The sequence below is a fragment of the Electrophorus electricus genome, chromosome 3 (genome assembly GCF_013358815.1).
Source record: "Electrophorus electricus isolate fEleEle1 chromosome 3, fEleEle1.pri, whole genome shotgun sequence".
Taxonomy (NCBI): Eukaryota; Metazoa; Chordata; class Actinopteri; order Gymnotiformes; family Gymnotidae; genus Electrophorus; species Electrophorus electricus.
The window spans coordinates 4197778-4212500 of record NC_049537.1 but is presented as its reverse complement, the minus strand read 5'-3'; the positions used below and the strand labels follow the sequence as shown (position 1 = coordinate 4212500).

At 38.0% G+C, this 14723-nt stretch overlaps 2 protein-coding genes across 2 annotated transcripts; both read right to left on the bottom strand.

Annotated features, from left to right (window-relative positions):
• Positions 1-2001: 2001 nt before the first annotated feature.
• Positions 2002-6343, bottom strand: phb2b (prohibitin 2b). Its single transcript, XM_027013575.2, has 10 exons — positions 6269-6343; positions 5187-5316; positions 4604-4688; positions 4411-4490; positions 3659-3843; positions 3420-3549; positions 3228-3331; positions 2995-3072; positions 2663-2739; positions 2002-2468 (listed from the first exon to the last, which is right to left on the bottom strand). The coding sequence occupies exons 1-10, from the start codon at positions 6287-6289 to the stop codon at positions 2447-2449; spliced, it is 912 nt and encodes a 303-aa protein (XP_026869376.1). The 5' UTR covers positions 6290-6343; the 3' UTR covers positions 2002-2446.
• Positions 6344-6848: 505 nt separating this feature from the next.
• On the bottom strand, positions 6849-12818 carry pde6d (phosphodiesterase 6D, cGMP-specific, rod, delta). Its single transcript, XM_027013576.2, has 5 exons — positions 12519-12818; positions 9238-9326; positions 7894-8019; positions 7543-7648; positions 6849-7369 (listed from the first exon to the last, which is right to left on the bottom strand). The coding sequence occupies exons 1-5, from the start codon at positions 12566-12568 to the stop codon at positions 7288-7290; spliced, it is 453 nt and encodes a 150-aa protein (XP_026869377.1). The 5' UTR covers positions 12569-12818; the 3' UTR covers positions 6849-7287.
• Positions 12819-14723: the final 1905 nt, after the last annotated feature.

Genomic DNA, 14723 nt, shown 5'->3' with positions numbered 1-14723 from the left:
GCTTGTTTTTTGTTTTTGTTTTTTTGCAGGATGAGGGAGGGACTATCACCTTAACCTAGCCGCCAACCACTCCATTCCCCTCATGCGTTACGCTCAGGTGAAGGATCACAGCATATCACAATTGCTGGGGCGAAACGAAAGAAAACACCATACCACTGTAATCCCCTCAGGAAAGTAAATCATTTTTCTAATGTAACTCATTGTTCAAACAGGGTTTCAAAATATGTGACAAATACCCCTCTGGTAAACGTCATATGACACCAGTGATAAACAAGAGCAGCATCCTTTTTTTTTCAAAGAGGTAAGGCTTGTATGCGGCTGGGAGGTGCTGGTGAGATGTCTAGGGCATCCGGGGCGTGAACGTTAACACCCAACTGACCTGAGTGTGCTCCTGAACACATGGTCCGCAGCCCCCCTGCCTCAATAGAGCTTTTCATTGCACATACATTGTAAGGAGCCCATTAAGGATGAATACATGCCTTAGAATTTGCTTCAGTCCATAAATCTGAAACCCCGCCTACAATTGTATTTCAAATGACGTCTGACACTGATAAGACTAGTGTTGGGTGCCACCTAGTGGCATGAAGGGCCAGAATCAGGTCACCCAAGTGATGTTCAATAGCATCTTCATGTAATTTAGAGTACGAGCTGACCTTTGTTTAACACAGAGGTTATGATATAACAAAAACAGCAAAACAAAGCCTAAGAGAAACACAGAATGTCTATAAATAAATTCACTGACAGGATCTTACAATGTCAAAATAATCCAACAAACCCAGTGCATCTTGCTTAATATGACAGTTATGATGGAGACAGCACAGTGCAGAATAAGAGCTTTAATGGAACCCTTGATGATCCATTAAAAAGTGCAGACAGTCAGCAACTTTACTGCCTTTATCTGCTTAGCTCAGGCATGGTTACTTCTGCTGTGGGACTCAGCCAACAAATAAATTGTCGACTCATGCCTAAGTGTACTGTTACACTCAGTCCAATATGACAGGAAGACGTGAAGATTACAAACACAAATCTAGTAGGGAAACTAGCACAGTAATAAGTTATTTTAGGGTGTTCTCATTTCACCCATTGATGGTGGTGGTATGTAGCATATACATATACATACTGATGTAGCACAGTTAAGGCAAGGGATACATACAGATGTAGCAGGTTTAACATGAGAGATACACACAGATATAGCAGGTCTAAGGTAAGACACGTACAGTTATAGCACATTTAAGGGGAGAGTAAGAGTCTTTATTGGCATTATACATGAGTATAACGAAATTTTACTGACAGCCTTTCCAAAGCAGCAAAATATACAAAATATACAGTTTGAAATAAATGACAGGGTGGCCTGTGGTTTGAGATTGCAGTGAGAATTACAGTTTACATAAACAGCAGCAGGAGAGTAGATTGCAGTAGAAATGCAATTTACAGTAGGCAGTGGGAGCAGCAAAAGCGCAACAATATGAACAGTATGAATAAATAAATAACACCAGTTTGAAGTGGCAGTGCAATTACATTGTACTAAAGGTGTTATAGACAGATAGTCTGGATAATAGTTACTTATTGCCTGCATGTGTGGAGTGATTGTGAAAGTGTTAAGAGAAGTCTAGCGTTAAAAATGCAAGGTGATGGGATGGAGAGGGTGTAATCAATAAGATGTTATTGCAGCCACAGCTTTTGGAAAGATGCCATTTCTCAGTTCTCAGTCCTGTTGGTGCAGGAGAGATACACATCTTTACACAAATGTAGCAGATTTTTAACAACTCTGGGCAGCTAAATAGAGAGTTTAGAGACTTCAACAGGATTTAAACAATCAGCCTTCCTTTGAATCTGAACATCGCAAGAGGTTAACGGTACAATTTAGATTTTATTGATAAACCTTTTTGGGTATTGACGCAGCTTTGTCTCCATTTTCCATTGCCAATACAGACTTTGTTTTGGATCATTTAAATACTTTGACAAAGACTTAGTTACAAAGGGACAGCTTTAAGAAGTGGATGAAATAGAAAAGACTTTATTTTGCTGTCCTTTCACAATTGTCACGTTATCTTATTGGTCAAAAGTACAGCAAAGACACTGGTCATTCATCAGAGAATAGAGGGGCCTTTTTTATTTTATTGTTTTACATTTTTTCAGTCGGCCTTCATCGTATGAATTATATCACTAAGGACATCATTTTTGACACTGCCAAAAGTGGCAAAAAAATGTTTACATTTTTTTTGACAGCTTGAGTATTGCATTAAATATACAACTTATGTTCATGAACAAATTACACAACAGTAACATGAGCCTGAACAGTAGTCATGACGACAAAGTAAATTATGTAGACTTAGAGCTACTTCAAGAAGCCACCATTCAGAGTCTTCCCTGGCACCTTAAAAATTGTGCCTGATTAGCAGACAGCTTCCTGTACACACTGAAGTGAAAGTCCTCGCTGAGACAACTACTTTTTCCCCAGTGACAATCTGAAAAAACAAATATACAAAAGCATAAAGATTAACACCACTTTCTATGTCTATAAGCCATATATATAATACAATTATATTTGTCAATTTGCTTGAAATACATATGTCAATTCAAAGAGACAATCTAAATTACTACTCAATGCCTGTGGTTACTTAATTTGGTAATAACACCATAAATAGAACTGAAAACATACTTGTTAAAAGAGTCATCTTGGAGGTTCAGGACTAGACTATCTGCATTCAGATACAGTCTGTTCTGGGAGGTGGAAACCTGCAACAGAAAAGGACGTTAAATCATATGCCTTTTCTAACTGCACAGTAAAACCTCTAGTACAAGCTAAGCATTGGTCAAACAGGGCAAATAGCGCATTTACAGAGAATAAAATCCCAAAGCTTTTATAGAATTGGCAAAAAAAAAAAAAAAAAAAAAAAAAAAAAAGCCAGCTTAAAACTAAATAAACATTAAGCTTTAGGAAACACCGGGGGTGACGCTAGCCAAAATGATCACTGAGGATTCATGGTGTACCGTTTTGGCAATGTTCTGAGCTGCTCGGATTCGGCGAAGTTTCAGGTAACCAGGATTCTTCGTGACCGCCTCACCTAACTGTAAAAGCGAAATAGTACCTTGGCATATAACCACCACATAGGGTAAAACCACATAGGGTAAAACACACATTTGCAACACAATGTTTCCTTTTTTGAGCCATGGTTTAGGGGCGGGTCATTCTTGTGTCTAGGTAAGAAGTACATCATCCATACCATTTTGGCTGCTTGGGCCTCTCCTTCTGCTTGGATGATCTTCTGCTTTTGTTCTTGTTTGGCTTTCTCCACAAAGAACTGAGCTCTCTGTGCCTCCTGCTGGGCTGAAGAACATGACCAACAATATGTAGGTCCTACAAAAACCCAATAAGAGGGCTGGTAAAAGCAGATGCAGATCAGTCTAATACATACCAACTTGCTTGGCCTCCACGGCTGCTGTATACTCTTTACTGAAACTCAGCTCTGTAATGGCCACATCATCAAGAATAATGTTGAAGTCCTTAGCTCGCTCAAACAGTTCCCGGCGAATCAATAAAGAGACCTGACAATCAACACAATATAGTAACCCCGATGTTAATTAGAAAAGAAAAATAAATAAATAATAATTATATATATTTAAAAAAACAGAATTTTAAAATGATACCACTTACCTGGGCTCGTTGTGTGATGAGCTGTGAGGCGTTGAATTTGGCTACCACACTCTTCAAGACCTCATTAACAATGGAGGGCAGTACACGTTCATCGTAGTCTTTCCCCAGGTGCTGGTACATGGAAGGAAGGTTGGAGGCCATAGGGCGTGACAAAACCCGCAGCGCAATGTTCACCATCTGAAGGTCTGGTCCACAAAGGACAAAAATCAGCATTACAATACTATGAGAAGTTATTCTTGGAATCCTACGGGACAGTCCTGAGTCGGGTACATTTGGAATGCTGACTATAAATGAGCAGTCTAAGTATTCAGGTTATTAATTTATCACCTGGCCTCAGAGCACAGCACACTAGAGAGGGCAAGTCAGCTGTGTGGGAACATTTTCAATTATCGGGTGATAAGAAAAATGCTTAGAGCAAAATAAGAGGCAAGCAATTGGTATACCACGAAGACCTGACAAATTTGATCAATTATCTCAAGTAGGAAAGTACAGTAATCTTCAGAGCATGCCTATTGTTTGGCAGGCCATGCCTGAAATTTTTCAGTCCATTTACATATCAGTAATGTAACGCTGCTGCTTACTGGTAATATTATCAAGAAACATGGTGAACATTAATAATAAAAGAATCAGTATTACTGTATTAGCTGTGTTTTGAGAGTGAGCATTTGAAAACTCACTTCGGGCAGCACTAATCAGATGAATGCTGTAACAACTCAGGGTTATATCAGTGATATCTTAACAATAACATTTACCTTTACTTCCAGTCAGAGAGGAAATCTTTCGTGGTCTTGCTCTGATATCGTATATAATGGGGTATTGAAACCATGGTATCCTTAAAAGAACAACAGTAATATGGATTGGACCACTGATATGGGAGCAGTAAGATTAATAAAGGATTTTTAAAGTGGATCTTAAATCTGTCTAAACACTATTTAAAAGCATTACCTAAAGTGGAGCCCCTCAGACAACACAGTGTCCATCTGCATTCCACCAATTCTGTTAAAGATGACTGCTCTCTGGCCTCCCTCCACTGCAGAAAGAGCATAGTTAAATGTTCACCACAATAATCAGATGTTATTTAATTAATAATATGCATGACCCACATCTACACAGAAAATGTAACAGACACACTGTTTTATTAATCTGTCATGCTCAGGACATTATCAAAATATCCTGAGCTGACCTGACTTTGAACAGAAATTGAACATAACACAAATATAATTGTTCAAACAGTACCTAGGGTTAGGGTCTCAACTAGGTTCTCACAAAACAGAAACAATAGTCCTTATGTGTAATTTGTTATATGAATTTTGCAATATCATGCAGCTATATCTGACTACAAGCCTTTCAGTGAAGTAGGGGGGAAAATGCAGTCTGTACAGTTTGTATCTTCCAAAGCACACATTAATTACAGAGGGACATTTGTTCTAAGAAAAATACTTGCATTTATTTGCCTTTATTTAAAGTGTCAAAGCATCTTAAAACAGTGAAATGAGCAAGATTTTGAAAGACACAGAAACTGAAGTACCCGTGTATGTGGCCTCTCTGATTCCATAGGCAAGGGCTCCAGCACCAACAAGTAACTTAAGCCCAATCCCTACTCCCCTGGAGCCAGAGGACAGGCGGTTAGCAATGTCCCTCAAGTGCTGAAGGAACCCCTGCGAAAGAAAAAGTATAATCATTACATTCCACATCACATGGACGCTCTAAGACCATGGGTTTGTCAGCTATATAACTGCTTGCTTCTGTGTAGTCAGTCTACAAATGGAGATCAACTGGACTCAATAAAAATGTGTGAGGCAACAGCGCCACCTTCCGTATTCAAGAAAGAATTAGATTGCCCACGGACAGATCATTACGGTAATTGCTAAATGAATGCAACGGTCTTATTTATAAGACTCCCTAAGATACTCAGGAGCAATGAAAAATGTATCCAATTTCTAATTCACTGCAGTTGGTAAATTGTTGGTAACTAGCACTGGTAAACATGCACTTGACTGAACATTAGTTAGGTTAGCCAGCTCTCAATTGGACAGTTAACCGAGCTAACAGTTAGCTAAGGTTGTTCTAAAGCCGACTAATCTTAGCCTTGAAATAATCTGCAGTATAAATACGATTTTTTCCACGAATAACTTTTAGTGTGGTTCTCATATTTGTCCATATCTTCAGCTTGTTTGAAAGCTAGTTAGCTAGCATACTTATCTCAAGTTAGCTACATCTAACTAGCTAGCGATAGTTGTTCTGCAACACTAACGATAGCTTTTCACAGCAGGCCTGCCATTACCAGTTAGAAAGACGACCAGTGTCGTGCATCCGTAATTATAAATCACATTCTTGACTTTAAAGTGCAGCAAAGACGTTTTAAAATGCAGCATGACGTTTTGCTCTGAAATAAGTTGCCCTATACAGTTAGCCCAGAATCCTCGAGACATTAACCAAGTTGCCAGCCATTAAGTCGCAATGAAGGAGATGCAAGTTTTATTGCTTATCCATTAAAGCAAGATTTAAGTTAGATAAACATTTGATATAGCAACTTGCTCTCATCTTACAGATACCTTACCTAGAACAAAAACAGAATACGACCACAAATAACATACTGACTGTACTCACGTTTGGATCTTTATTCGCCATGCTTACCGACAGACATCCAAGGTCAACGTTCAACTTCCGCTCTCGCACCAGAGACTTGTGGGATTCGTAGTTTCCCCCCCCCCCCGCAACCGTACTTCCGTCGTTTTCCAGCGATTTGACTGACTCTATTGCATTTTTAAATATAGTGCATTATGTTGACATTTCGTTTTCTGCGCTTTTGCTCACCTTAAAATAAGTAGTATTTTAAGTCAACCAGCTGCCTTTGTGTCAGAAGGCAAAGTCGAGGGAGGGGGCTCCGAACACTGACCAAAATGGTCCAATGAAAAATTGAGCACGTTAGGTTTTGCATTAACAGTCACTACAATTAAATGATTAGCTTGTATTTAAAATACCTTTCTTTTCTCCAAGTGGAAGGGAAAATTCCAGTTATTTCTACCTGCATAGAACTCAAGAGAACAGCATTCACTCCTATAGCAGCTTTGGGTAAAGGAGCTTGCTTACGTCCACAGAGATCAGTGAAGAACAGAGAAAGAAGCCTTTGTTTTTTGTGCTTCTTATACAGTATGAATGAAAAACAGCAGACACAGAAGAAAATCACTCCAGGATATCATTATTTTAATCCATAAATACATCATGTATTTAAACACTATCTTACAGTTTTTCCTAAAAAGTAAAATAAACAAAAGTCCCCACAATGATTTCAGCCAAACTCAAAGACTAGAAGGAAATGTTTAAAAATAGAAGACAATGAAGCAGTATACAATGCAGGATAAAACCGGATAAAAGGGAAATAAAATTACAAATGAAAATTTACATGAACAGGTAGCAACGAGCATCACTGCTCTTATATAAAAGTCTTTATATGCCATTATACTGGTGTCAACATTTGACCTGAAATTTGGTTTGCTCAGATTGTTCCCTCTAGTACCATTATCATAGCACCATGACAACAGTATTATGCACAGTCTCCTCTGGCCAGAAAAGCTCATAGGAATGTGTACATCTTTCTTTTTATTTAAAAGTAGCCGCTTCCCACCTCAGACGTAGAATAGCCGTACTCGGGAGGTGCTGACATGAAGATCATCATCATAGAACTTTGTCTCTATAACGACATTTCCACTACAAAGAGAGGAGAGGGGAAAAAGAAAACAAGAGAAACCCTTTTAAAGCTGTAGGCCACGGGAAACCAAACATGTAATAAAATGCTATACTGAACACTTTCAAAGTCGAAATCGTACTTTGTAAAATATTATTTATTAGTATATTAATGCAGGTTTTTAAAAAAATCTTACGTTAACACATTAGCAGGCATCATCTGTGACTCTGGTGCAGCCTCTATCAAAGACTGCCATGTGTTTGTAGAATTGGGTATCACAAAGCCAAATTCAAAGAACCACTCTGACAAGGCAAAGGGAAGGACCATATAAGACCATACACCTCAAATAATAATCAGTTTGTAAAATCAAAAATATATAAAGATATGCAATCATAAAAACTTTTAACCAACTATTCTCAAATATCTAAAGCTCAGAACTGACATTCATCACATGAGCTTACAGGACAAAGAAAAGAGAAAAAAAAAAAAAGAAAAAAAAAAAAAAAGAGTGAATTAGAAGGGTAGTGATGAAAAAGTTCAGCCCAACCTTCTAGACACTGGCCTTTGAAGAGAACCTTTTGCTCCAGACGGAACTTCTCCAGTTTTTCAGATGAGGAAAAGTTAAGCTCTCTGGAGACTGCTTTACATTTTAGGATCTTCTTCGGAACCCGAGCTAGAAGTGCAAAAATTAGTGATAACATTTCATCCACTTATTGAAGGCAAGGCAAGTTTATTTGTATAACACTTGTCATACACAGCAATTAAGTGTGTCACATAAGATAATAAACTGATGTTCTGAAATCAATCACCTCAGGAAGGTCTCTGCCAAAAAATAAAAATGTTAAATACAATTTATTAAAATAAAGTTAGAAGGAATCAAATTTAATTCAAAGAAATCAAATGAAAGATAAAAATAAAACCTGAATTAACATACATGATTAATACAAATATAGTATATGAAATCAAACAAAAATATACAGAATAAATTAAGAAAATAAGAATTAAAATAAATAAAAAAGTGCATTGTAGTGCTTATTTCCGATGCACAACCCTCACCACCCACATTATTATTATTTTTTTTATGGCATTTAGCTGACTTTTATCCAAAGCATCTTACAATTCTGACAACAATTTGAGCAATTGAGGCCTCACTCAGGGTCCCAACAATCGCACCTTGGCAGCAGCAGGGCTTGAACTAGCAACATTCTGATTAATAATCAGAACCTTAACCACTGAGCTGTAGGGTAGATGGTACACTGCCCTATTAGTGTACCATCTACCTTGCATCTGAACTCATCACCCACTTAATCTCCTACACAATCCATTTTAGAGGTCCCACAGTTACAGTCTAGCTCATCCTGTCGGCTTCTACCACCCTTAAACCAAGTTAGATTTTAAGCACAGGGACATTGCTAACCGGATATTATTTAGGTGGTGGACAATTCTCAACAATGACACTCGCAAAGCAATGGCATAGTTGTTCTTGTTGCACTTGTATAAGTTTCAGACACTAGTGTTGCTGGAGCTTGTACATGCATCACTGTCACAGGCTGGACAGAGTAGTTTGCCAGCCAAAAACGTCCAACCATAAGCGGTGATGTGACAACCGATAAGATGAAGGACCCCCCCCCCCCCCCCCCCAAATCCTGAAATTAAACCCAGAGAAAAAAAAAGAAAGTAGATATTTTAATGGGGGATCCACAAGTGAAAAATTAAACAAGAAATAAAACTACATTATTACAACACTGATAGCATAAAAAAAAACCATTCAATTTGCAGAAAAGCCTCTCTCTAATCACTTAAACTAACCCTCAGATGAACTAGAGGTCCCAGAACACAATGCCAGCAGCTTTGACATTGGTTGACATTTGAGTTGAAATAACTTTTATACCTTCATGCTCTACACCAGGGACAGACAGATCTTCAGTACCCTGCCAGAGAACCTTCCCTGTCTCTGCATCCCTCAAGTTCATCCAGTTTCTGAAGACATGTTAAGGCAGTTAAAGTCTAAAAAAGGAAAAGACCTCCATATTCAAAGCAAATATTTGGCAAATCAATATTCTCTTCTGAAGTTTATATTTGGAAACAAAGACATAAAGTTAGAACTGCTAATTCAGAGCTTTTATTAGGAGGCCAATCCTATCCCTTTAATTTTAATTATTGATTTTAACTCAAATCTAGCGATTCCTACAATTATAACACCAAGTGAGCCCATGCCCCAAATAAATGACAGCTAGATAGTACCCTAGTTAAGACCTTATTAAAGACATTAGAACAATGGCTTGTGGCAACAATGGCTTGTGGCAATTCACTGTGCTCCAAGTCAGTGACATCTGACCTCTTCATCTTTAGACCACCTATGTCTCTTCCACTCTTCCCTACAAGATGCACAGGCACAGAGGGCCGTGTGTGATCAGCAGTCCACAACACAAAGCCATACCCTGGTAACCAACCACTAAAGGACCTACATCTAGGGACCAGACAGTCTATACACTACACGATGCATCTCTTGCCATAGCGCTCTACATGCATTTTAATTAACTAACAGAATTAACAGTAGTCAAATTCAAATGTGTACAATGTTCTCTAAAAACATGCTTAAAACATGTCTCAATCACACTTAACATAGCACACATTTTGTTCATGGCAAACTATGCCCATTTACCTCATTCTGTAAAGCTGATTCTGTATTTTGAAAGGGCTGGTTAGAGAGTTCTAGAGAATTTCTTCTAAAACTGGCATTTTCTTAGTCACCACTGCACTGGATCTTGACAGGAATGTGGACAACTTGTAAGAGTTATGGAAACATTTTGATTAATATATTTTACAGACCAAATCATTAATGCCTAAACAAGATTTCATTTAGAATGAGGACATAGCACAATTAATATAACACTATGAAGAACTCCTGCTTAACTGGATGGTGCTATTGCTGATAGTCGGCCATAGCAGTACACATTAGTGGTGACAGGTGTTGAGATCACACCTACCGAGCACACTAGTGATGCATGTTGAGTCACAGGGGACAGACCCTTTTACTCGCAAACAATAACACAGTCACACTAATTAGTCTCAAGGCTTCACTGATGGAAGAGACATATTTAAAAGTTACCCACTGTTTCAGACGGCTTCCATTTAGTCTACCATAAATCATGCAGTACAAAAAACAAGGCATTCTTTCAGATGTTCTGACCTAAAGCAAAACAAAGCTAAGAACAGGTACTGGTTCTATTGACAAATTACTGTGCATTATTCAGCTCTTCCCAAATGTTTCAAGACTTAGTATGTTAGCATACATCTTGTACTGTCACAGCACAATGTTCAGAAGCAATGCTAAGCATGATTTGTATGCGTAATTTTACGAGTGTTACTCTAAGGGGATATTACTTTGTACACCACATCCACCCTTGGGACTCATGTATGTAGAATCACAGATGCACAACACAACAGGGTCATGACATGCCAAACAAACAAGCATCATTTTGCAATTCTGAGCCAAATGTTCTTGATTCAATATTACTGCAATAATATATTTAGACTGTTAGCTGTAAGAGGACGAAAGACTGCGAGAGAGTAAATGCACACAATACAAGCCTGATGACAAACTAACAAGCAAAGGGCAGACCTGTTTAAACATTTTATGATATTCAAAAAAGGTGTGAATTTATTAGAAAAAAAATCTATTAATATATTTACACATTTTTAACTGAAACTGGCAATCATTCTTCCTAGACTGGTTGATGCCTGAAACTGAATTTCGGCTGTTTTTATTACAGTGGTATAAATTTGGTTTTATTATTATTTTTTAAATGTTCAAAAGATTCAGAGTGACAATACACAAGAGACAGTGATGACGAACATAAAGCAACAAAATCTTGTGCTTGCAAATCAAGGATTTAAGAATTACCAGCCTCCAAGATAAACAGTTATCTTCTGAAAGGGGTCATGACTCAAAAGACAAAACTACATCAGGACTGTCAGTACCGATCAAATGTTCTTTATCAGTACGTAAACCTTTTACGACAGTATGTCAGAGCTGCAGGTGCAATTATGTGATTATTACTGAGCCAATTTAAGATGCAGTAGTCAATGTTATTTAAAGCAGCAGGCAAGCACAAACTTGGTGGGAGTGACAATCACGTGACTAACAATTCCATGAACCAGGTCCCCACAAGCATCTAGTTTGCAACTTCCCAAGGAAGGCTTTAATATTACTTGCTAAACAATCCAGAAGTAATCAGACACTTCTTGTCAATATAAATATGGTCTACACACAGAAACAAACATATACTATGACAAGCATCTATAAATTCAACGTAGAAATTTTACAGCAGGCTCGACTGTCCGCGGCTTAGTACTTGCATGCAACTTTTAATAGTAACGTAGCTAGCGTTAGCGGTTAGTTAACCAAATGTAGATGCAATTTTGTATCCCTGCAAAAAGAAACAGGACCATCCAGTAACAGGTTTTGCGTATTGCTGAAGAGTACAGCTATATTATCTAGCTAGCTGCTACCCAAGTTACATAGCTAGCTAACCAGAGCTTCAGATTGCAAAAATAAACTTGCAAAATAAAGTTTTTACTAGCAAGCGACCTTATGTTACCTGGCTGGCTAGCGGGATTTACAGACACTACTTTAAAGACGTTAGCTTTAGCAACTAATGCATTTATCCTAGGTCACACAACGCTATATTAACTGTTAGCTAGCACGATAGCAAACAAGCATGTTAATTAGCTAGCTAACTAACGTTACTGCCCAATCGCCCTTAAATTATTGACAGAACTACCACGAACGACGCATTACAACAGATGGTTAGGGATGGCCAATTAGCGGCGCAGCTAGCTAACGTTACTTCGCTAATCCCGCGCGCGACACAGCCTCGCGCATCCACCTCTAGAAATTAACGGTCGCGTTAGCTCGACCATCTCGCTAGCTAACCTAGCCGAGTTAGCTACCGTTAGTTAGTAAACACGACTGTAATTTTACAGCTAGCTAGCTAACTAGCGTTACTGGCCTAATGCATTAAATTTGGGTATCGTATCTTGGCGGATAGCTGCCTGTGATCGTAACATATTTCATTTAGCTAAAATATCTGGCTGGCTAGCTAGTTAGTTAGTTAAATTACAGTGTAGTTAGCACTGCTAGCCTGTGTCAAGTTATTTTAAGGATACAGTTTAAAACCCTTCAGAATCTCCTTTGCCCTGTCTTCGTCCGAAGACATCCTTTCGAAAGTCGTTTGCGTCAGTGGATGAAAAGTAAAATAAAAAAAAGATTACTAAAATACTAGCTATGACGAATTAGTCCTACAAGGGAAAATGCAGACTACCTAGCTATTTAGATATTACACTTTATAACGATCAGCGATTCGTTAATCTAAAGAGAGACTTGAGCCTTCTTTTCATCCTACTGTAAATAGATTTTTTGTCGGAAATTGACAGCTAATCCGACCAAATACCTTGCGAATCTCTGGAGGTCTGAGAAGAATGAACAAATAACGATGGAGAGGCGGGACAAGGGAGGTGCCTGGTTGACAAGGGACGCGTCACCGGTGGCAACTGGAGAGGTCCTTTTGATGCAAACTACGGCAGATTAACTGGAGCAAACGCTATTTTATTTTATTTTTTCTAGAAGATTTTGAATTTAGGCCAAGACTTTACATTGGGCTTCTGTACTCTTTGCTTAGGCTATTGTTTTATGTTTTAATGTATAGAACTGTGGAAAGCTAACAAGCATACTTTATAAAAGTCTACTTTATGAAATGTATCCAAAAGGTTATATTGAAATCAAGGCATCAAGAAATGCTGCTTACTAAAAGTTATATTTTAAGCAGAATATGCATGTAATATTGTGGGGCAGCAAAAACAATGCATTCCAAAATCTTACTTTAAAAATTTCAAAATTCTCAATACATTAATTATTAATATTATATAACCAATATACGAATACCTGAACTCGCTGAACGTTTTTGTTGTTGTTGTGTGTGTGTGTCAGAGAGAGAGAGAGAGAGACAGATAGAGAAAGATGAGTATCCCTGAGTAACATTCAAACTAGACAAATTTTATAGATCATGATTATTGTATTGTTGGTTTACCCTTATGCCTAATTGTGTGATTGATACTGAAGCCATAAACACAATATTGTAGCCATGGGCACAGCACTGGACTGGTGAGGGTCACAGTCATCAGGCTGAGATCAGTCCAGACTTTTCCCTGCAACAGATTCCAGCTCCCAGGTCAGATATGAGATGTAATCCATCCAGCTAATCCTGGTTTGGCTCTGGGTCTCCTTCCGGTGGGACGTGTCTGGATCAGATGTAGTTGGAGCCAAATAGAGGGCATCCTTATAAGATGCCCAAACCACTTAAATAGACTCCTATCAATCTTGAGGAACAGCAGCTCTACTCTGAGACCTTCCAGAATGCAGAGATCCTCATTTGCATTGTATTAAAGATCTTCTTTTTTCACAGGTGAGAACAAGGATGTAGATTGACTGGTATGCAGAGAGCTTTGTCCTAACACTAAACTTCTGTTTCAACAACAAATTCAAAGCCACAGCACCACTGCCACTGACCCAATCCAATTGTCAATCTCGTGCTCCCTTTCCTGAGACACTTCAACTCCTCCATAAAGGCCAAGTTTTCTCATTTCACCTGAAGGGAACATTTCATTCATTTATTGGAGAGTTCCATGACCTCAGACTTGGAGGTGCTGTTGAAGGTCCATCTCAGAGGTTTCTAAGAGGATAACATCAACTGCAAAGAACAGACATGTTGACTCTAGCCCTCTGTACTTGTTACCGCTCATACAGTTTATGGAGTACCTGTTACAAGGGAATGTACTATATCTAGTTTTCTATTTCTAGTTCACTTTAATCTGAAAACAGCTCCTGTAGAGAATAAATTGAAGGGGTTAATACATCTATTTATGACTGATGGCTGACATATTTCAGTTCAGTTTTAAAAGCATTCTGTGTCTGAAGGTAAATAAGAGCAAGTTTTTTACATTTATTATTTAGATAAATGTTTTATCTAATAATAGATAATAAATCATTATTATCTATAATTTATATTTATTCTTTAGATAAATGTCTGAGAAATGTCCAGTAGCTACTTTGGAGCTCTTCAAAAAAATTGCAAACATCTTACAGGGAATAATAACAACTAAATTGTCTCAGACACTCCAATGTCAGATCTTCATGGCTTATTCAGGGGCAGTCAGACATTGTTTTACACAACTGTATTTCTTTAATTTTTTTCTTTCACTTATATTTACCCATTGTTTCAGTATTTCATCTTGTACATTTAAATATGTATATCTAAATTTTAATGAGTTGTGTACATATTGTGTCACAGTTTGACTTTATATTTGGAATAGACT